At 41.3% G+C, this 21,635-nt stretch overlaps 1 protein-coding gene and 1 long non-coding RNA gene across 2 annotated transcripts in view; one reads left to right on the forward strand and one right to left on the reverse strand.

Moving 5' to 3' along the window:
- Positions 1 to 21,635, forward strand: part of dpr11 (defective proboscis extension response 11) — a 71,624-nt gene that overhangs the window by 40,354 nt on the left and 9,635 nt on the right. Inside the window, exons 3-4 of the mRNA XM_086832165.1 lie at positions 12,316 to 12,602; positions 17,632 to 17,702. Of these exons, the coding sequence (XP_086688291.1) occupies positions 12,316 to 12,602; positions 17,632 to 17,702 (358 nt within the window). The remainder of the gene's footprint in view (positions 1 to 12,315; positions 12,603 to 17,631; positions 17,703 to 21,635) is intronic.
- LOC110191793 (uncharacterized) lies at positions 8,011 to 8,752 on the reverse strand. Its single transcript, XR_002320044.2, has 2 exons — positions 8,624 to 8,752; positions 8,011 to 8,563 (listed from the first exon to the last, which is right to left on the reverse strand). It is a non-coding gene; the product is annotated as an uncharacterized LOC110191793 (long non-coding RNA).

The raw sequence follows: 21,635 nt of genomic DNA on the forward strand, positions 1-21,635 counted from the left end.
GGGGTGGGGTGGCACACAGGGCAGGGAATCCAATGAATATAAACAACAACAATTGAAATAATGGCAGGCAACTGAAATCCCATCATAGGACTCATACTTGCAGCTTGCCAAGGACCGCCGCAGAATTGCTTTCTACCTCTATATCCTCCTATTCGCTATCTATGTATATCTTCCGTCCTGTCTATCGCAGTGGGTGTCCGTGGTTGCATGTGCTTTGTCCTGACGATTTAATCGCAGTAATGGAAATGTCCTTTTTTATTAGAGATTTCATTTCGTGCATACATAGATATATACAGATTCCTATTCGGAGTATTTGCCGTTTCAATTGTTATATTTATTGTGCCACTGTTCCTGCCGATGATTGCAATCGAAACAAAAACCATCGCCAGATTTACATTTTTTCCTTAAATGCTCTTACTAAGGTTACCTAGGGTTTGGTTGTCAGGATATTTACCAAATATTTAAAAAATTATTTAAAATGTACTTGTTAACATGGCTTAAACATAAATTTAAAGCTTTTACATTTTGCACTAAAAGTATAAAATTCTATATATGAATTAGAAATAAATTAACCAATTCACAGAAAGAACTTTGCAATAGGTTTCCAAATCCAAATGGTAATCCTCCTAGCTTAGGGTATCACAATCTCCGATTATGTTCTATTTTGTATATCGTTTTGCTCTGATTCCGGCTGCTGTCAGGCATTTGACATTGTGTTCGGGATATATGTATGTTGATTGCGGGGTGGATGCATCGAATTCGTGTTCGATTCCATTTAGGTCTCTACTCTGGCATTCAAGTAAATCTCGTTGATAGAATAACTGGTTCAGTATTCATTAAATTAAGTGTTTGCCATTCGCTCGATTGTGTGCTGTCGGGCATTAAGCGTTGAATGATAGATGGCTGATATTCATACTGGCAGCCCCCGTTGTCCTTGCTTTGAATACTTGGCATTCACATGTTTTTGGCGGAATGCACACACCCAAGTATGCCAGTTATCCCTTGACTCGGATGCCTTAACCCATGCTGGGCCATGTGCCCTGTCATGGTCGTTGCATACCATGGAATCCATGGAACCACTCGCTTCCCCACGAATCCACAACAAACAAACCCACTTTGGACTGCTGCTCCAGCTATAGCTTTAGATGTGGATGTGGATGTGGCTAGGGTACTCCGGCTCGGCCTTCTTTTATTCGCTGCCAAACAATTGCGAGGGAAATGTAATGGGTACTCGCCGCTGGGAAAGTGAGACAAAACCGGGAAAGCGGCAAGTATGCAGCGAATGTGCTCCCCCAGCTGGAGACGGAGCTTTCATCTGCACTGAAAGCAAATATTTTTTATGATTACAACTATATATTTATCGATTAATCTAAGTCCTAACTAATACAAGAAAGAGAAATAGTTTGGGATAATGAGAGAAAAACAGGTTTTAAGATGACAGAATTACATGATCACCACTTTTCTCTATATGTATTCCCGAAGGTGGATATAATGGCAGACCGAGGATGCAGGAAACAGGAAGCCGCCAGACGGCGTTCCATTTTCTAAGGCTTTCGGCTTTCTTTTGGGTCGAAAAGAAAGGCAAACAACTTCAGCTCCAAACATCAAAATATTGGGGGGGACTCTACTCTGCGAGTCCTAGGAGCTGCAGGGGGACAAAAGCCTCGAGGGCCCCAACCGATTCATGAGTGCCGGAAATGCTTTATGAGTTCGGGCAATGTTTCCTCCCCGCCATAAAACGCGAGCCAGCCAAATTGAAATCTCACTTTGCGCCGCAAACTTTTCGTCCTGTTTTTTTTTTTTTATTTTTGGCTAGCCCCAAAATATATATGTATTTATGCACACCCCAATGCATAAAGAGTGGCACTAGTTCCTCCAGCCAGTCAAAAGGATGCTGCCAAAACAGCTACGAAGGACGAGGGCCAAAGGAACGGGAAACGGGTTTGGAGAAGGAAAGGAAAGGAAGTTTCGCAGCCAAAAAGGCGTCGCTCACTGAATGCAGGCAACGTCTCTAACTGCTCATAATTTATGCTAACGGCAATTTAAACTTCAGCTGTTATTTATTAAAGCCACGTGAAGTCCTTTCACACCGCCCTCCGCCGGCGGTTGGTCATTGTAAGCCGCGCTTTCAATGCCCCTCGAGGCTGCACATTGGGACAAACCTATTTGCTACCGAAATGTACAAAAATGGTATACTAATTTAATTATTATAGATAATTATAATAATGGTTTAATATTTAAAGAAATATTTCTTGGATTCCTATCCAAAGACTTCGAATCCTTCTATCTTTGCAATCTTTAGACACTTAACATTCAATGTTGTCTTTCTGGCATTCAATTTTCTTTGCCAACTCCTTAGTCTAAGCAGAAAGAAACTCATTAGGGTAATTTTTTCATTATAGTGCTGCCATAATCGTAATCGTATGCAAGTTCGTAAAACTTAACGCCAACTAGCTCCTGCGTACATATAAATGTTATATTTAGGCCAAATTTTCTGCACTTCCGGTTCACTGTTGTTGGCTGCCAAAAAGTGACCCAAATTTGCAGCCAGGCGATGGCTGTGTCTGTGTCTGAGTTTGTTTGGCCAACCCAGCACAACCCAGGCCAGCCCGGCCCGGCCCAGAGGGGCAGTGGGTGTCCTGGGCACAGGACCATCAAATTGCCGGGTGCAGCTGAATGTGTCGCATGGAGAAGGATCTGGCCGCGGGGATGGGTATTGTCGCCCCTGCAGTCGAGTTAAGTGTTTTATATTTTCGTTTAGCAGCTGAAAGTTGCATCCTTTGCATCCTTCTTGGATCTGGCCGCATCCTGCATCCTGCATCCATCCATCCATCCACTAACTGCTGCCGGCTGCGTTCGTTGTTTTTATGCAAAAGTTAAAAGGCACGAGCCGCACAAACAAACACACGCAAATACTCAGTCGCTTCTACCTGGGCCATTGCCATTGCAGTTTAAAGGACTCTGGGCCCGGCCGAATTTCAAGAGTTTTATTGGTAAATTGGACAGGTTGAGGTAAAGTGATATTAATGTCAACGCCAGTTGGCTTCCACTTCAAATGGCAGCGAGGGGTCTTGTCCGGCCGGAAATTCAAATGTTTAAAATTGCCCAAAACTCGATACGATCCGGTTAGTTTTGTGGGCATGAGTCTAATGAATTTTGTTGTGAATTCATGTTGAAATGAAATCTTGGCCTACACAAATATCCGAGTCTTTTGGGATATAATTCAATTTCAGAGTGACTTGAAAAGGATTTTAATAAAATAGTACTTGAATGTTTTGTTGATTTGGAACACTTGTGGAAATAAATATTATGTGAGTCATGGTCTCTCTTTAGTGATATTGAATATACTATTTTATTGTTGGCATCGATGTAGCTTTAAAATATTAAGGGATTATTTAAAGGCAATTAAATTTGATATCTGATCATCAGCTTACTAATCTTACTTCCACCTCACCCTCTCAGTATGCAAAGAAATTGTATATCGTTTTTATCGCTCCCTCGACAGCAATTCAATTTAAAATTTAATTTAGCAACATTTTCGCTCCCACCTCATTCAAACAAACTGTGACACCGAAAAAACAATTACGTTTATTATTCATGCAAAACGTGTTTAGGATGCGCCACATTTTCCACATGCATCTTATTTTTCCCCTCGTCCTCGGCCGCTGCAACCTCCTGGCAACATCATTAGACGGCATCACACAAAAAAAAAAGAAAACGAGAAAACCGTGGAACAAAATGTATATAAAGAGTGTGCGCGCAAATGAAATTTCACCTGCTATCAACAAATTGCGCTACTTTGCAGGTTAACTGCAGCGGAACAGACGGGGCAACCGCGTCCCCTAGACAACAACAAGTTAGAACGCTATAATCAGTATGACCGACTATTAGATACCTGTTAATTCTATACATTTTTAATTTAATAAATATTATGTATTGATGTTTGTTAGTTTTACTATAGAAGCAGACATTTGTAGCAAGAATAACGTGTGACTTAAAGCTGCCTAATATCATTCCCCTGGCACTTATGAATAGTTTAGTCCACTGCCTTTGGTCTCAGGCTGTTCTGTTGGTGGCTTTTCCTAAACCTTCTCAAATCTAGTATACCCTTGTACGCTCTTAGAGATCCCAGGTAAACGAAGAACAACCAGAGGCAGCAACTTCACTTGATGTGCATGACTTGCAACAAAGCGAGAGTCCCTGGGAAGTGCAGTTGATTGCTGACTCTGGGTTCGGGTACGAGTATATAGTAGGGGGCCTCTGCATTTGGTCCTGGCTCTAGTCCTCTGGCTCTCTGATTCGAGATGAGCAGGGAGATGCTGTTAAAAGCACTGAGGTTACGACGTGTCGGAATTTTTATGCGTTTTAAAGTATTTCCATGGGCGAGGCCAGCTGGCGGGGAAAGGCAGCGCCCGTAAAACTGTATTAAGCGTGGAAAAACTAAGTTATGCGACTGAGCAGAGAGTTACGTAGAGCAGCGCCATAACAACTTAGCACGTACGGCCACTGGCCCAGAACGTGTGTGTGAGGGGGTCTCCTTGGTCTCCTCCAGGGGAGAGAGCGGGATCCAGAGGGTGGAGTGGTCGTAATGATGTGGGTGGCTCGAATGACACGTTGCGGAAGTTGTGGCTTAGTTTGTGGGCGGGCCGACAGTTTATGTCTGCGAGCTTAGCTCAAAAATACGCCAACTTGTTTGCTCAAAAGGCATAAAACATAAAAAATACCACCATGCGCCCAACCACCCACACTCACACACGCACACTCTACACTCGCTCTGGTTGAGTCCTTTATGCCGCCATTACCACATCATAAAATCCTTCTTTTTTGTGTCCAACTAATGATGGATGAACCATAGCCACAGGTAGAGAGCGCAGTAAAGATATCAAGCTGTTTCACGACCCATATGCCACCGCTCCTCCCCCTGGAATTTATATAGCCACATCCGCAGATGCGTGCTTATACGTTCTGTGTGTACATGCAGTACCTGTAATGACTCCATCCGAACTCGGTCCACATACGGGTATTACATTACATTAATTATGTCCCACTGAATACCGGAACACTCTGATGCCATATTTTATACGGGATTTCGCTTAACAAATTGAAAATGCTCTTTTGCCAGCGAATTAGCCCTTGCCATCTAACATACATGTGTAATTTTTTAATGTCACTAATTGCAAGTTAAAACGGAAATTATAATACATTTACGGCAAATATGTTGCATCTTTTTTCGTTGGTATTATGTATTTATAATTCGTTTTATTTTCGGCAATAAATGATACAACATTTTGGATGGTAATTATGTGTTTATTGTTCCGTAAAATAAAAGCTTCTCATTTTTAGTTCAATAAATAAAACCAGTTTATCGCTAAAAGTTTGCTGTTGTATGAAATATAGATGAATTTAAATGTTATATGATTTATATTCTTGTGCAACTATTTTGCATTAAATTGCTTGTAGGTAGCTTAAAGTAAATGTTTATATTTTGCAAAAGCATAAATATAATTAGAACTTGATGAAAAAAAAATTTTATAAAATCTTTGTATGTGACAGCCATCAATTTAGACGTTCTAACAAACCCATTTTTTACCAGAGCTGCCATTCAAATCAAAGCTTCGATGTTATTCTAATTATTTTCAATGACCAGTGGTATCTGCGAATTGTTGTTAAATAACATTTTATTGTTTGCAAAGGCCACACAGCTCATTAGCCGCGTCAAAATGATCTGTTAAGAGCACAAATCAATTAGCTAACGGGTGAAATGTCAAAAGCTTTTAGCCGCCATTGAACTGAATTTCTTTAGAGGGTAAATATTAGTTTTCATTTCAAAGCTGTCAGAAAATTTCAATTATTTCCATAAAAAACGATGCTTTATGAAAATTCTGAACTTCTGATGGTGAGCTAACACACAGTGAAAATGTCAAACCGATAAATGCAACTGAAACGGCCACAAAAAAACACATTTTCCGCCAGCCGGGGCCGCTTACATTTGCGGTCATTCATGACAGTTTTTGCTTTACTACAAATAATATAATATAAAAGCGAACAAACCTCGGTGCATAATTGATAGATGGGCCAAATGGGGAAATAGAACAACGGAAGGCGGGCGGTCCAAAAAGTATGTTTTTGATAGACACTCCGGCACGATACCACAGACTATTAGGGTTTATTAAGCGGCATCTAATGCCTGTCGGCTTTTTGCCAACATATCAGTGTTAGCTAGTGTATGTTTTTGAAATGATGTTGGGCCTGTGGTTTTTCCATTTTAACGCAAATATTTATATGTGCCAAATGTATAAAATAAGAGCAAAGTGCAGCGCCGTCAGAATCAGAGCGACTGGCTAAATATTATGGCAGCGGCAGACCAAATATCGGTAGTCATGTTTATTTGAAGCATAATTAAAAACGGCACGAGCTGCGGAAATGGTTGCATTTCAAATATTTACTGACAGCTTGACAGCTCTTCCACTAAATGCAATCTAAAAAATGCATTGATTTTGCTAGTTTCATAGGATCTTTGTTCTCTCAATCCGATTTTAATGCAGCTATTGCACAGGGATGCATCCTTGAAGCCGTATTAATTCCGCATAAGCCCAGGTCAAAGATGATAGCACCACCCCGAAATCCGGAGTCATCTGTGGGGCAATATTTGCGTGCATACTGGATGAAGCACCAGCACCAATTTCCTTGGGTACTCATCAAAAGGCGGCATGGAACTGGCTAAAAACAAATTTGCCAAAGTCCAATTTTTCCATTGCTTTATTGGGTGCGAGCGGAGACCAGGTCGCCCCTGTTCCATCTCGTGGGCGTGGACAAATTGGATTTCTTGTAGCTTGACGTCGACACTCACAAAGTACATAGAAGCAGCCGGAGAGGGACAGGGGTCCGGATACTGGAGATGTATTAAGATCGGGAAGGACACACAGGATATGCAAATTTCAAGGTTGAGCTTGCAATTTGGTTTCAATTTTGGGGGCATCGTAAAATTGCAATTTATGAAATATCGTAAAGTCGTCGCCTCGTCGATTCCCAGACCAATTAACAGTCCACACAAAGCGAGTCCCTTAATTACTGCCTTCCGGCCTTTGGAAACTCATTTCCTGTGGAAGGCCTAGGCTCCTTTACGGTCACCTCATCCCCAGTCCTGGGCTTAAGGATATTTCCTGGGCATACCAATTTGCCTGCTGACAATATGTGCGAGTGTGTTTTTCTAGTATTAATTAACCCTAATTAAGTTCACAACGACCAGAAAACTACGGAAAAGAGAGAGGGAAAGCAATGGCCGCCGGGCGTGGAAGTATTTCAAGTGAAATGATTAAACATCTGCCGCAACAGCAGAAGCAGCATGTCACAAGTTATTTTTACTCCTGGCCCAGGACTGCAGGCCACGTTCTGAGACATTTAACGAGAATCCTCTTTGCCCGCACGAATGTGTTGTAAAATGTTTAATTAAAGTATGCAAAGTTGTGTCAGCTGCCGCCATCTGTCTGTAAATAAGTTCCGGTGGGGGGAAATCGCTTTTAAAAATAAGTAACTCGCATCGAATAAATTATGCTCTTTAAGCTTAAAAGTGTATCACGAGAATATTTCGATTATACTGTCTTAAATCTTTTAACAATAAATAAACTAATGGAGACTAAACTCAGAAAGCGTATTAGAACGATAATTTCATTCCATAAAATTGGCAGACAACTTTTGTCGGAATTTTAATTACTCGTCGTAAGTGTACGAGATTATTTAATTGCCCTAAAGTTGACTTAACTTGGCTTGTTATTTAATTTCTTGTGTGTTCTTGTGCCCATGTCATGTGACTTAAAACTGATATTTTAATTAATTTTTGGGTAGGGGCCAAAAAGTTTACCCAGCGCCCTTACTGACATAACTTCGGAATGCCCAAGTTTTTGCTGGGCCACTGCCTAATCTGTGTCTTCATTAACATGGCCCCGGGGCCAGGTGGTTCCAGTTCCAGCTTCCCTTCGACTTTAGACCGCTGAATATGAAAACCTGGGATTGCTGTCCAATTTTCTTGTATTTGATTACCTCAGTTGGTGTCTACATTTGGGCTAGGATGCTTCTCTAACGGGTACTGCGAACTTGTGGTGACGTTAGTGTTCGCCTCCTACCTCGGGTTTGCTCTTTCCGATCCCATCTCGGTTGCGCGGATCACTTGCACTTGGGCCCACCACACGGGCTGCAGCAGGGGTTGCAGCATGGACTGCAACACGGGCTGCAGCAGGGTGTGCAACAAGGGCTGCAACATGGGCCGCAGCAGGGATTGCAACAGGGGCTACAACAGGGGCCGCAGCACGGACCGCAACAGGGTCCGCAGCACTTGTTGCATGGACCGCAGCAGCAGGGACCGCAACAGGGGCCGCAACACGGACCGCAGCAAGGGCCGCAGCAGGGACCGCAGCATGGACCGCAGCAGGGACCGCAGCAGGGACTGCAGCAAGGACTGCAGCAGGGACTACAGCAGGGACTGCAGCAGGGGCTGCAGCAGTCATTGCAGCATGGCGAGCAGCAAGGTCCACAGCAGGGGCTACACATCTTTGATTCTGGCTGACTGAGAATGGTGTGGCTTTAGCTAACTCTGGGTTAAGATCTCAGCTGATGTCTGCCTCACCTGAAACCCGTCAGAGATCACAAGCCTGGGTAGGAAATTTAGTTGACTATGTGTGACTTTTACTAACAAATTTTTCTGGACTGATATTACGACCTTACTTCAAAGGCCTGCCTGATCGGCAGGACTCGTAATTAGGTCGAATTTCAATTTACCCTTTCATATTCATACATATTGCTCATATTTAAGCCAAATATACTTGTTAATCCGATGAAATTTATTTAAAACTGGCTAAAAACATTACATTCATTATTTTGGAGACAAATATTACTCATACGCCACATTGCCACATAGGAAATTGGGAAAAGGGTCAAAGGTCTACCTTACTTCAAAGGCCTGCCTGATCAGCAGGACATCGTCATTAGGTCGAATTTCCATTTACCCTTTCGTATTGGTCATATTAAAGACAAACTTAATTGTTAATCCGATAAAATGTATTTAAAAATGACTAAAAACGTTATATTCTATTTTATACACTTTTATAATTTTTTTTTATTTTACATTTATTATATATTCATACATATTCCTGATATTTTAACCAAATATACTTGTTAATACGATAAAATTTATTTAAAAATGGCTAAAAACTTTACATTCTTTATTTTACATACAAATATTACTCATACGCCACGTTGCCAAATTGGAAATGGGGAAAAGGGTCAAAGGATTGCTTTTAAATTGACATTTTAAACAACTTGATGACTTGCGGCATGTGTGAATCAAAAATAAAACACACTCGATTCCCGTTGATTTCGTTTTCACTCTCATTTTCCCTGATTGGAAGCCACTCCCCCCGTAGTTCTGCATCCCGCCATGCACGTTAATCAACAGTTTCGTGTGGAAATGCAAACTAAGCAAATTTCTGGCATCTGTTTTATTTTCGGTGAAAGTTGAGCTAAACACTTGGGTGGGATGTGGCTGCCTCGAGGGCGTTGCTTTGACAAATCACACCATCGCCATCCGTCCCGAAAAGAGGGCCGAGGGCCCCCGGAGGATGGGCCCCTCCAAAAAATACGAGGAGCCTCTCCGGCTGTCGTCACTGACAATTGAACGGCTTTGATCTTTTCAGCGCGCCTCCCTCTCTTCAATTTTTGCGTGTCGATTGCGTTGATTGTGCGAGTGTGCAAGTGTGTGTGGGTTGCCAGCGGCTATGTCCTTCTGGTCCTTCGGCCGGGAGTGTCGAGCCGTCAGTCGGGCGCTGTATTTGTCAGAGGACGACAACGAGCCTGGCACTGGCATTGAATGCATGAAACCTTTTGTCAATTACGCCGCCCCCAAGCCCCGAACCTCACTTCGCACTTCCCATTTTCCCCCCAGCTCCCGGACCATTTTCCTACTTTTTTTCCGAAAGCGTTGCCGTGGCTTTGCCTCCCTTGTCAGTGCCAGATTGGTTGGGTCAAGGGGGAGCGGGAATCCATCCTGAAAAGCAAAAAAAAATAGGCATAGATGAAATGATTGCTGATTTCAGCTATGCATACGCCAGGACCTCAATGCCAGCTGCCACTCCCAGTGCCATTGCCTGTGCCTGTGCCACCTTTTGGGCCATCAAGAGCTCGCACCAATTAAATTGACGTACAAGTTGTCAAACCCGAAATGATTTTACGCTACATTCGCCGTTTTAATTGGAGCACAAATTCAGGCATTCCGTTATTCCGGACCCCAGATCCGGTACCTTTTTTTCCTGCAATTTAACGTATGCATATCCTGTCATTCCACTTTGCATGCCTGCCATATTGGTTATCATTCCATTGTAACAACGAATACTTTTTTAGTTTAAACTGCTTCGTAACTTCTTTAAAGTCGAAGCTTTTAAAAGAATTCCTTTGTAGACTATTTATAAATTTGTTGTTCATTTTCTATTTGATACAAATATAAACACAGCAAGTTGACCTCGAGACATATCGATTTCGTCGCTTGATTGAGTTTCGGTTCTGTCTTAACAAGACAAATCCATCTTCCCGGGCTCCGAGTTAAGTGTTTCACCTTAAGTTTAAACGGCATTTCTAACAGACTGCTTTTCGGGGTCAAAGCCAAATCGGAATTCCCTCAACTGTCACATCTATCATATCTAAACCACCGATTTGCGTGGTATTTCCGAGAGAATTTCAAACTGTCTGCAACAGACTCAATTATATCAAAATCAAAACTCGAGAGCAGATTTCTGGGTCCCAATCTCCCGTCAAAAATTAATTTTATACCAAAAATGTTGTGCAGTCATCGGGCAGAAATAAAGGCCGACAGACGAAAAAAAATCAATTGCTTTGGTTCGGTTTTGGGGAGGTAGAGGAAGATTTGGGGGCCTTGGTTCGGTTTATCCGAAATTGCCAGTTAATTGGCAATTCAGCAAATAGCATGCGTTTTAGCGGACCTTCCGCATTCTGCCAACTCATCGACTTTGGGCCATCCCTCGGTGGTCGGGCATCGGGCGTTCCGGCCAAAACAGGGGTAAAAAAGGGGCCAAGTATTGGGCCCCGCCAAACAACAATCAATTTTAATGAACGGCATTCATTAAAAACTTTGCAGCAGTGCGAAAATCATGATGGCGACGATGTCGCCCGGCAGCCACTTAAGCGCCGCTGATTAATTTGAAACTGAAGAGCTAAAAACTGGCATTTGCCAAACAGACAAGGACGTGTGTGTGTATCTGATGTGCGGATGCGGATGCGGATGTGAAAGGAAGCCGCAGGACACCCATCAGCTGCAGAGGTGGCCAGCACTCTCTTAGAAACCCCAGTTCTGTGCGGTTAGACCTCCTCCTTCGCCTGCTCCTGACTTGGCGGTTTTGTGTGGATCTGGCTGGGACGCCATACACTTATTTGCCACGTTCTCGTTTAATGTTGTTAACTTGTCGCTGCTGTTGCTTCTAAAGGGACAAGTTAACGCGGTGGCTACGAAATATCGACAGGCACAAATTAAGGGAAAATTAAGGTGTCCTGCCAATGGCTTATTCTACATGTTTACTTTTTATTTATGCTTGAAAACCAACTTCTGTCAAGTAGCATTAAGGAATTGATTATTTTAGATTTTAATACCCCTCAGATTATTAATTTTAAGCAACTAGGTTTTAGGTTAAACTTAAGTTTTGTTATGTAAAACCAGTGAGGTTAAGATACATCTGGGTAAAAATAAATATATGTATATTCAATTTAAGTTACTTTACACACAGTTGAGTTATGCGAACAGCTTTCAACAACTAATATTTATGCAGAACTTTTCATGGAAATTGAACCGGCGCAATAACCTAACATTTTGGAAATCCCTTCAACCATTCAATAATAAAAGAAAACACAATGGAAGGGAACAAATTCTAGCAATTACTTTTTAAAAACAATTCTTTCGATGTATGAAACAAAACTTGTTAGACAGCTTACCAGAAATTTAGCTTCATATGAAAAGTAAATCATAACTACTCTTTAGATTCGATTACAAACAAAGTTACGCAGTAAATATATGCAAATTAAAGCCGGGTGTTTGCCAACAGCTTTAATGCCCAATCAAGTGATGTACACAATGCCTCGCTTTGAACCCAAACCCAAACCCAAACCCAAACCTAAACAACCGCATCGGTAGCGCCCTGTACGTGACATGTGCTTTGGCGAAATCGAAGCCCAAAATTGTCATTTCGATTAACAAGAAATCCACTTTTCTCTTACTTTTTCTACCATTTCTCTGGGCCTGCCCCAAATCAATTTCAGCATCACACACACAGACGTCAGCGGAGGCGGCCGGAGGAGGAGGAGGAGGAGGAGGTGGAGCATCTGGGACGGCAGCGTCATCGGCAGCATCCACGGCCATCAGTTCCGATGAGAGCGGCGACCCATCATCGGCGACCGCATTCGCCAGTCTGGCTCAAGTGTCCTCGCTACTGCCGGAGGCATCCGCCTTTTCGGCGACGGCGGGCCTCGTGGAGCCGTATCTGGATGGCTATGCCACCTCGAATGTGACCACTCAGATCGGAACACACGCGTATCTGCCCTGTCGGGTGAGTGCTTCTCCTTATCCACATCTTTCCAGTCTCCTCATCCCGATACCATCGCTCTTTGCCAAGCCAAACAAGCTAAACTAGCAGAAAAATAAATTCATAATTTCTGGTTTATTTTCCCATTTTACTGCGCTATAGTCGAACTTCCATTAGTGCAAACCCATCAGAATCGAACCTAATTAACCGTGAAAAAAGCGTATATATTCAGATCAGGAGGAATAAGAGCTTTAACTTTAACAAGTGGCTTTAAATTAAATTAAATTTTCACTTGCTACTTCCGTTATCACAGTTTTTCTCCAAAAGGTTGGCTTTATTCTTTAGCTCAGAAAATAATACAATATTCAAGTTAAATTACCAAGCCCCTATAAATAAAATAGAATTTCAATAAAAGATTGTAACTCCATAATGGGGTTTCCTTTAAGGATGTTCTCCTGTACGTCCGCATACAAAGTTGCGTGCTGGCTTGTGGGGTTGCGTGCGTGTTTTTATTTGTAATTATTATTATTATTGTTGTTGTGGCTGGCCTCATCAGCGTGACCTGGTCCTGTACCTGGCCGGGGCCCTAATAGAAAACACATTAAATTTTATTGCGTAAATATTTGTTGGATCCCCCTGAACCACAAGCGTAGAGGGGCAGGACGCTCGAGAACGAGGTGTGACCGCAGCCTTTGTATTTAACGCAAGGCTCAAAAACAAATTCCAAACAAACGTGGCCAAGACTCTCTCGGGCGATTTCTCACACGCTTTTCCATTGTTTACGCAGGTGTTTAAAGGCCATCAGGAAAATCCGGGGGGGAAAGCCGTGGCGAGGTGTGCGGTGAAAATGGGAAATGCCCGTGGCACGCAGCCAGGCAAATTGTTTGCTTACAAGTTGTAAATATTTTATTTAGCATAAACGAAAACTGAAAATTAAATTTCAACAAATTAGTTTTACGGCATCGGTGCCAAGTTTCTCGTTTTGGTGTCGAGGTCAGCGGCGCTACGTGACTCAATTGCCAATGGAAATGCCGCTGCTAATTATTTAGTATTTATTCAATTTAAGCATTGAACCAGGCATTACCGTATTTGATAGTCCCTCAGCCATTTGTTTAGTTTTTATACGAAAAGTAAACCTAAAATTCATAAGTAAATGTTTGCCGGATAGAACAGCTTAATTGTTTTTAAAAGCTGCTGAATAATACGTTCTCGTATAGCTTGCAGCTCAATGGTAAATGGTAAAAATATTTTCAAACTATACGTGTATGTAAAAATAAACAAAATATTTAAAAATTTATGGGCGACAGAAAGTCACACAAGAAAATAAATTGTAGTGGAATTTATCTCAGAATTTATTGGTCTCAGTCTTAGATTCTTTTTTCTATAATTTTGACATAGATTATAACTTAAATTTTTCATTTTGTAAGCCATAGATTATCTTATGAAACAAACACATATGACTGAGATTGTAATATTCTAAAGAAGACTCTATCAATTTAATATTAAGAATTTCCTCCATAAGTCATCTTAGCTACTTCAATTGCATACCATTTGTTGTAGGCCCAAAGATATATTTTTAAAGGAATATTTATTCCCCGAACACATTAATCCACGGAGCTTCAATTCCCCTCAAAGAACAAAAAACATTAATCGCGACGGCTGAAATATTTAATGCATGCTGGTGTGGCCGGGCGCCCTCGGTTCTGTAATTTTCCAGCCGAGCAATGTTAATTTCTTGTTGTCATGGTCAATTAAGTGCTCCTCCGCAGAGTTCAGCCAGCGACAGCCTAGACAGCTTTGCCGGCCTGGCCCGACCTGCCCAGCCGTCAGCTGCCGATCCCGGAATGAAAAGTATAAGGCTCGCATCTCAATTTTCGTCAATTACTCGTCGTTGGCTTTACACTTTATGCCCGTCGAGGATGACACGCCCAGTTTGCTCGATGCTCCTTTGGCCGTCCTCCATGCTCCGTGCTCCATTCTCTGTGCTCATGGCGCCTTTCATTCCATTCTCTCTTCAAATGCTGCATTAAGTGCCACAGTTGAGTGAGTCCTCTTGGCCGAGAGGGATGGCGACACAGAAGGAGCCAGGAACAAGGACACCGACAGGACTCAGACAATGATTGGTCCTCGGACCGGTTCTTTTCAAATTGGCCTCACTATGACATCAGGTTGAGCACATCCTTTTGGCTAAATGGCTTATTTGAAATATTCCAAGCAGCAGCTTATTTGTAATTGTCGAAACTTAACCTATTGTTCCGGCCAGAGAATGCGGAGCTTCAATTAAATGGAAGACGACTGATTCCCGATATCGATGCCATCGAATGCAATCTCGGAATGGAATGGAATTTCCACAAAACCAAATTAGTAATCCGACTGCGACCGGACCGAGGCCCAATTAAATGCGACACATGCAACGAGCTCCTAATGAGACCATTACATCGGAATTACAGGGCGGTGACAGCAGCTAAACATTTAATGGATCCCCTACTTGTGCTTCCTACCGAAACCTAAGCCCCGAATCGGAATCAGGGGGCCTAGACAAAAGCATTTCGATGCAAACAGAGAAGCTGCTGCCTGTGCGGCGCCTATAAATGCATTTTAGATTTACTAACTTCGGACACATTTCGATATTATCTGAAACATTCGAATGCCTCTGCGTCTGAGCCTCTGTGTGTATATTCGGCCATGGGTTTGTCTATCTATCTGTCTGCCGGCTTCATGTTCATTTCGGTATTTAATTACATTTCAATGTAGTTTCTGTGGGAGGCCACTTCCTCTAATCCTCCAACCCGATCCTCCCACCATTCCGGCTGCAGTAATTTACTTTCGTGTGTGGTGGCACTGTGACATTTCTCTTCCACTTGTTGAACAGCTCCCACGTAGACCTGCCAAAATCCACAGGAGTTTAGTATTCATATGGTTAATGGAGCGAAACTCTATGCTGCTGTTGTAGTTGGGTTTAATTTCATTTAGGGAAATTCAGGTGGAGCTGTGAGCAGTTTAGATAATTACTATACATAGAATTCTAAGATAATTGTTTTCAATCAGTTTACTAACACAAAAAATTAATTATCACAAGGCATTCGTCATATTCTTTATATATATTAATTTGATGTTACTATATAATTTTTTTGGCTAAATCAAAGCTTTCAAATATCACAACTAAGCCAAAAATACATTAATTTCAATTCGGAAAGAAGTCCTATGTTTGTTTTTGTTAGGGTAATTATCCAGCATTATCAATTTAAACTTTAGAAAAATTAAGATTTTTGACAATTTAAATGATGTAACCCCTTATAACATTTTGCAAATTTTGAAAATTTTTCAAAAATTGATTCAGATTTTGATGCTGATCAGGAATATATGTGATTTGTAGGGTCCGGAAATGACTCCTTCATTGCGTTTCAAGCTTCTAAATTAAAAAACAGTCAACTTTTTATGACAAATCAAAGTTTTACGGACATCATAATTAAGCCGAAATTGCATTTATTTTAATTCTAAAAGCTTTTATGTACTAGTTTTTTTTTGCACCAATAAATCTGCATACTGCGTTTGTTGCTGCTATTGTAAGTTTTTGACTAAAATCATAAAAACCTGCAAAAAGGTATAAAAACTTTCAATTTTTCCAAAAACCATAGATTAAAAAAACTCATAAGTAAGCCAAAAATGCGTTAATTTTAATTCGGAAACCGTTCCTATTATAGTTTTTATTAGTTTAATATTTCTGCTTACTTAGTTTTTATACCCTTGCAGGGTATTATAATTTCAGTCAGAAGTTTGCAACGCAGTGAAGGAGGCACCTCCGACTATATAAAGTATATATATTCTTGATCAGGATCAACAGCCGAGTCGATCTAGCCATGTCCGTCTGTCCGTCTGTCCGTTTCTACGCAAACTAGTCTCTCAGTTTTGAAGCTATCTGAATGAAACTTTGCAGTTAGTCTTCTATATACTCTCACTCGTATATATGTCGGAACGGGCCGGATCGGACGACTATATCATATAGCTGTCATAGGAATGATCGGAAAAGTTTTACAAAAAAAATTATAAAATTTTTAGTTTTCAACAGAATGATCAAATTTGAGATATAGCCATTTAATATTATTCTACAATTTTGTGTAAAATTTTATGAAAATCGGACGACTATATCATATAGCTCCCATAGGAACGATCGAGAAATTAATTCAATTAATAAGTATAACATTTTTAGTTTTCAACAGAATTTAATCAAATTTGAAATATAGCCATTTCATATTATTCTAAAATTTTGTGTAAAATTTTATGAAAATCGGACTACTATATCATATAGCTCCCATAGGAACGATCGAGAAATTAATACAATTAAATTTATAACTTTTTTAGTTTTCAGCTAATTTCATCAAATTTGAGGTATAGCCATTTTATATAAGTCTTAAATTTTGTGGCAAATTCCGTAAAAATCGGACGACTATATCATATAGGTGCCATACAAACGATCGTTTGATGTAGAGGAAAAATGAAAATCTGTGAATGTAAAACTGCAAATATAATATGTATAGGTGAATGAAATGAAAGCAGGTATTACTTCATTGTTTTTTAACACAAATATATATAATTTATATTGTATGGATTCCTATTCATAGAAGTTCTATCTGCAAGGGTATATAAACTTCGGCGTGCCGAAGTTAGCTTCCTTTCTTGTTAAATTTATAAAATTTGGTTTATTGTCAAAATTTGTCAATTTTAATGATGTAACCCCTTATAAAAATGTGAAATTTCGAAAAAATTTTTAAATTTTATTTTTTAACCAGACATGGCTATATCGAATTGGTTTTTGATGCTGATCAAGAATATTTATGCTTTATAGGGTCGGAAATGACTCTTTACATAGTTGCAAGCTTCTGACTGAAATGATAATACCCTGCGACGATATGAAAAAAAAAACATCCTGATTTATTTTTGTTCATTGTTTACCACAAATTTATTACACAGTCCATTTAATTTTTATATTAATGTAAAATCTATAGAGTCGCAGCTGCAATAATCCATTCATATTTCTCTCTTATTCCCACAGGTCAAGCAGCTGGGCAACAAATCGGTGTCCTGGATCCGCCTGCGGGATGGACACATCTTGACCGTTGACAGGTAATTAACAAACTCATTTCCGGGCATTTGAGAGCGACCCTGGACGAGATTCTGCTGGCAATTACAAATCAATTCTTGCTCGTCCCGTCCAGAGTCGTTAATATCGATGTCCGTTCCCCGTTGCCTTGGAGATCTGCTGCTGTTATTTGGCTTAATTGACAGCACAAGTGCTACAAACATAATAATTCACAGACGAGCATAAATATTTGCGTAATTACTGAGATACAGGCGCAGTTTCAACTGTCGTTCTTGTATTCAAGCGTTTACATAAGTGTATACATTTGCAAGTGATTTACTGATGACCGCCGCTGTGTCTGAGACATTCCTGGCATATGCATGAAAATAATAAATGGCAGTCAGCAGTAATGATATTTGCCAATTATAATATTATGAGTTGTGAAAATGAGACCACAAAGTCTGAATTTAATGACAGCAAAATGAAAAAGACCAATGACCCATGCATGGGCGTTGACCTAAGCAGAGCACATTTAATCTCGGAGTTAAGTTTCCAAAAGCTTGAGCATGGAAATAACATTAATTGTCGATTTATTCCCATTTTCAGACAATTTCAGTTTCATTTTGGTACAAAATTACACCATTTCTGCAGGTCAACTTAAAGCCTTGTCCTTAGCTAGATAAATAGTGGACATTTTGTTTCTCCTTATACATATTTCTGTAAATTCAATTGAGGCGAAGACAATTTAGAACAAAATTGATTAAGAGCACATCCGAAGAGCCATTTCAATTCCAATCTGCGTGTCCTAGAGCAAGAGTTGCAGGTGTGTCATCAATGATTCCAGCTTGTGGATGTTCGTTCTACGGTGAATGCCAGAATGCTGGATGTTGATTGTGGAAATGTCCTTTCTGCCGTGTTCCTTGTATGACAGGCGAAGCGGAAACGCAAGTGTGCAATTTCATTGCATTTTTTCTCCCTTCCTCTAAATCCAGTAAAACTTTGCTTCCAACTGTCTCCGAGTCAGCATGTTGTTGTTTCTCATTCTGTCTTTTCCTAGGAACACAGAGAAAATTGTGAATTACTCGTAAATTTAAATAATAATAAATTATGATATGTCGAGTAGGAATATAGAACATAAATAGTAATAAGTTAAACTTATATTGCTTCGAAAGTATCAGTAATCTACATGGAATACTTAGTATTTCTTAGATGTCAACTAATTGATGTTTAAAAATTCTATTTGTTTATATCATCTTAGGGATATTTCTCTCAGTGTATCTCCCACATCCTGTGTTTTAGCCACGTTTCCCATTTGGGGGCGTATTGAGCTTCAGGGTGGCACGGCAAACATTTCCAGCTTATTACTTTGATAGAAAAGTAAAACCAATGAACCTTTCACATTAGATAAGACAGCCAGCCTGTTTGTCGTCCTTGCGGAGTAGCTAGCTTATGTGTGTGTGTGTGTGTGTGTGTGTGTGTCAGTGTTTGAGGGTCCTGGACCGCGCCAGGGAGTGTGTGGTAGGGACTCTGCGAGAGCCAGGATGAATGGCTGGGCAGGAATGAATGACTGGCTGGCTGCAGGCAAACATTGCTGGGCGGCGAGCATTGAAATTTAGCCGAGATAGTGTCCTTACTGATTGCTTCCTGCAGTGCCCACCAAAGCGTGCTCCTGCCCCAGTTTTCCGCCCATCTTGGGGCCAAGTCTTCCTGCATTTGCTGCTTCCGCCGCCAGATGATTGTGTGCGGCGAGTCGAGGCGAGTCGATGCGAGCGAGTTCTTTCCTGCTACTGGAGCAGTGTCTTCTGTCACATTTATCTAGAAAGTTTTCTTTCTTTGTCCCGCTCGAAAGGAGCCCCAACTGTTTGTCCTTCGCCAGCAGTTTCCCGGCATATCAAGCATAATGGGAATAGATTTCAAAAACTTTCAGGATAGAGTGTGCTGTATAATAGCGCAAATGATGTGTTTACACTATCATATAAATGTCACGTGCAATGGCGCCCTTTGTTTGCCACTGGACACATGCTCTCCCCAATTTATAGCCATCTCTCCCTTTCGGCCCCCTCCCAATTGCCACAATGGATTACTTGTCCCAAAAGGCGGAGAAAAGAGTCCTTGGGCGGCGGTTCAGGTAATTACCCATCCAGGTGTTGCTCTGCTACTTTGTTATCTCTTATCTGGGGAGACACCACAGACAGACCACGTGAGCCACCCCCTCATACACCTACCCACCTAGGAGTTGCATGTGCAGCAGGAGATGAGCTGCCTCTTAATGGGATTCTCCGAGTGGCAACCACAACAAGCTGCAACGGCATCGCCTGATGAGATAACCGGAGCGTAGAAAATGAAATTCTCCGGCGAGGGGAGAAATCATTGCATCACATACTTGTGCGTCTGAGGTTAAAGTGAAAAACTCCTTTGATGGCTGATGCAAAAGGACACCCTAGCCAGCAGTTTTCCGGAAATTATTTACCTTCAGGGAAGGACAGTCTTTTCGTATTTAAAGCTGAGAAAGCTCTTAAAGAATGATCTTTAAATTGGAAGAAAAGATTTACCCAAAAGCTGCTCTCAGCACATTCCATTCTTTTGGGTCCGAGGGGCAACCCCCTTAAACTCCACCCAGAATGCCCAAATAGGATCACCCATTTGATTAGGCCACTTCAACGAATATTTGTTGCATGCAGCCAACTAACTAGCCGGAGTATCCAAGTGGTCCTTTCAAAGGGAAAGCCAGGCAAACCGGCGCGCACCGAGTTTCCTTTTTTCCAACAATAAATTGCAGATGGAAACTTATGTGGCATCGGGTCACTTCCCAGCAGCACTTGAGCAACGAGAAAGCCACAAAATAGGGGACAGGCCGAAAGGAGTTGTATAAAAATATACGGCGACTATGGGACAACGCAGGACTCCGAGCCGAAAAAAGCGAGTTCGGGAAAAGTCAAGCGCTGCGGGGAAAACTTTAAAATGAAATGAAAATTATAAAGTAACTACAAAATCTTGATAAGGAATATGGAGAGGGGTATATAGTTTAGGGAGAGGGTGGGAAGCACGGACACCGAGGAAATGGCAAAAGTCATAAAATGTCGAGTTTTACGAGTGCAAAACGCAAGGGTCTAATCTGGGTTTAGCATCAAAACTTGTTAGTGAGGAGGTGTAGACCATGGGGTGGGTCCAAGTCAAGAGTCGGTTTTAGGGCGCATAATAAGCAATGTCAACGCATGTGTGCAGTGGGCGTGGCTGCCTCGGCTCCTCGGCAGCCTCGGCTGCATTTTAGCCAAATGACGGAAGCATTTTTGCACTTTAGGCAAAGTGCAGAGGGCAATCCCACCGAGCGAAGGGAGCCAGCGTTTGGGGCTAGCAACTAGGAAGAAGGAGCAAAAATATTGCAACAATGACATTAAACGCAACTTATTTTAGTACTGCGTTCCTCCTTGTCCCTGCCCCTCCCTCAAAAGCAACAACATTTGCATGCTGCCCCAAACACGCAACATTGTAGCCAAGTCCCTCCCTCTGCCCTCTCTTCCTCTGAGTTGCCGCTTAAATGCCGCAACTAAATAACTTTGAGTGTCTTTTGAGTGGCCATTAGTAGCGGACTTAGCGAGGACTCCGACTAAGTGGGCCTGCCGCCATTGTTCGTTTGTTTAGTATTTATGCAATATGGGAGCGCTTAAAGTCAGTTGAAATGGTGCCTTCTTTGCCGGTTACCTTATAGTTGTTAACTTGTAACTGTTTGTTAGTTAGTCGTTGCGAATTTCTCAAAAGGGATAAAGTTATAAAACAATGTAATTTAAAATTTTAACATCAGTATGCAGATTGATTAAATGTTAATTAAATCTAACACAAAAAGCATTCCGATTTCAAATTTTGCATTAACAAATCTGCATACTGGGTTTTCAAATTTTAAAAATTCAATTTTATGTCAAATTTTGGCAATTATTATGATGTAACCCCTTATACAATTTTCAATTTTCGGAAAAATG

This window comes from Drosophila serrata, unplaced genomic scaffold (genome assembly GCF_035046125.1).
Source record: "Drosophila serrata isolate PLE 108 unplaced genomic scaffold, ASM3504612v1 contig_30, whole genome shotgun sequence".
Lineage (NCBI taxonomy): Eukaryota > Metazoa > Arthropoda > Insecta > Diptera > Drosophilidae > Drosophila > Drosophila serrata.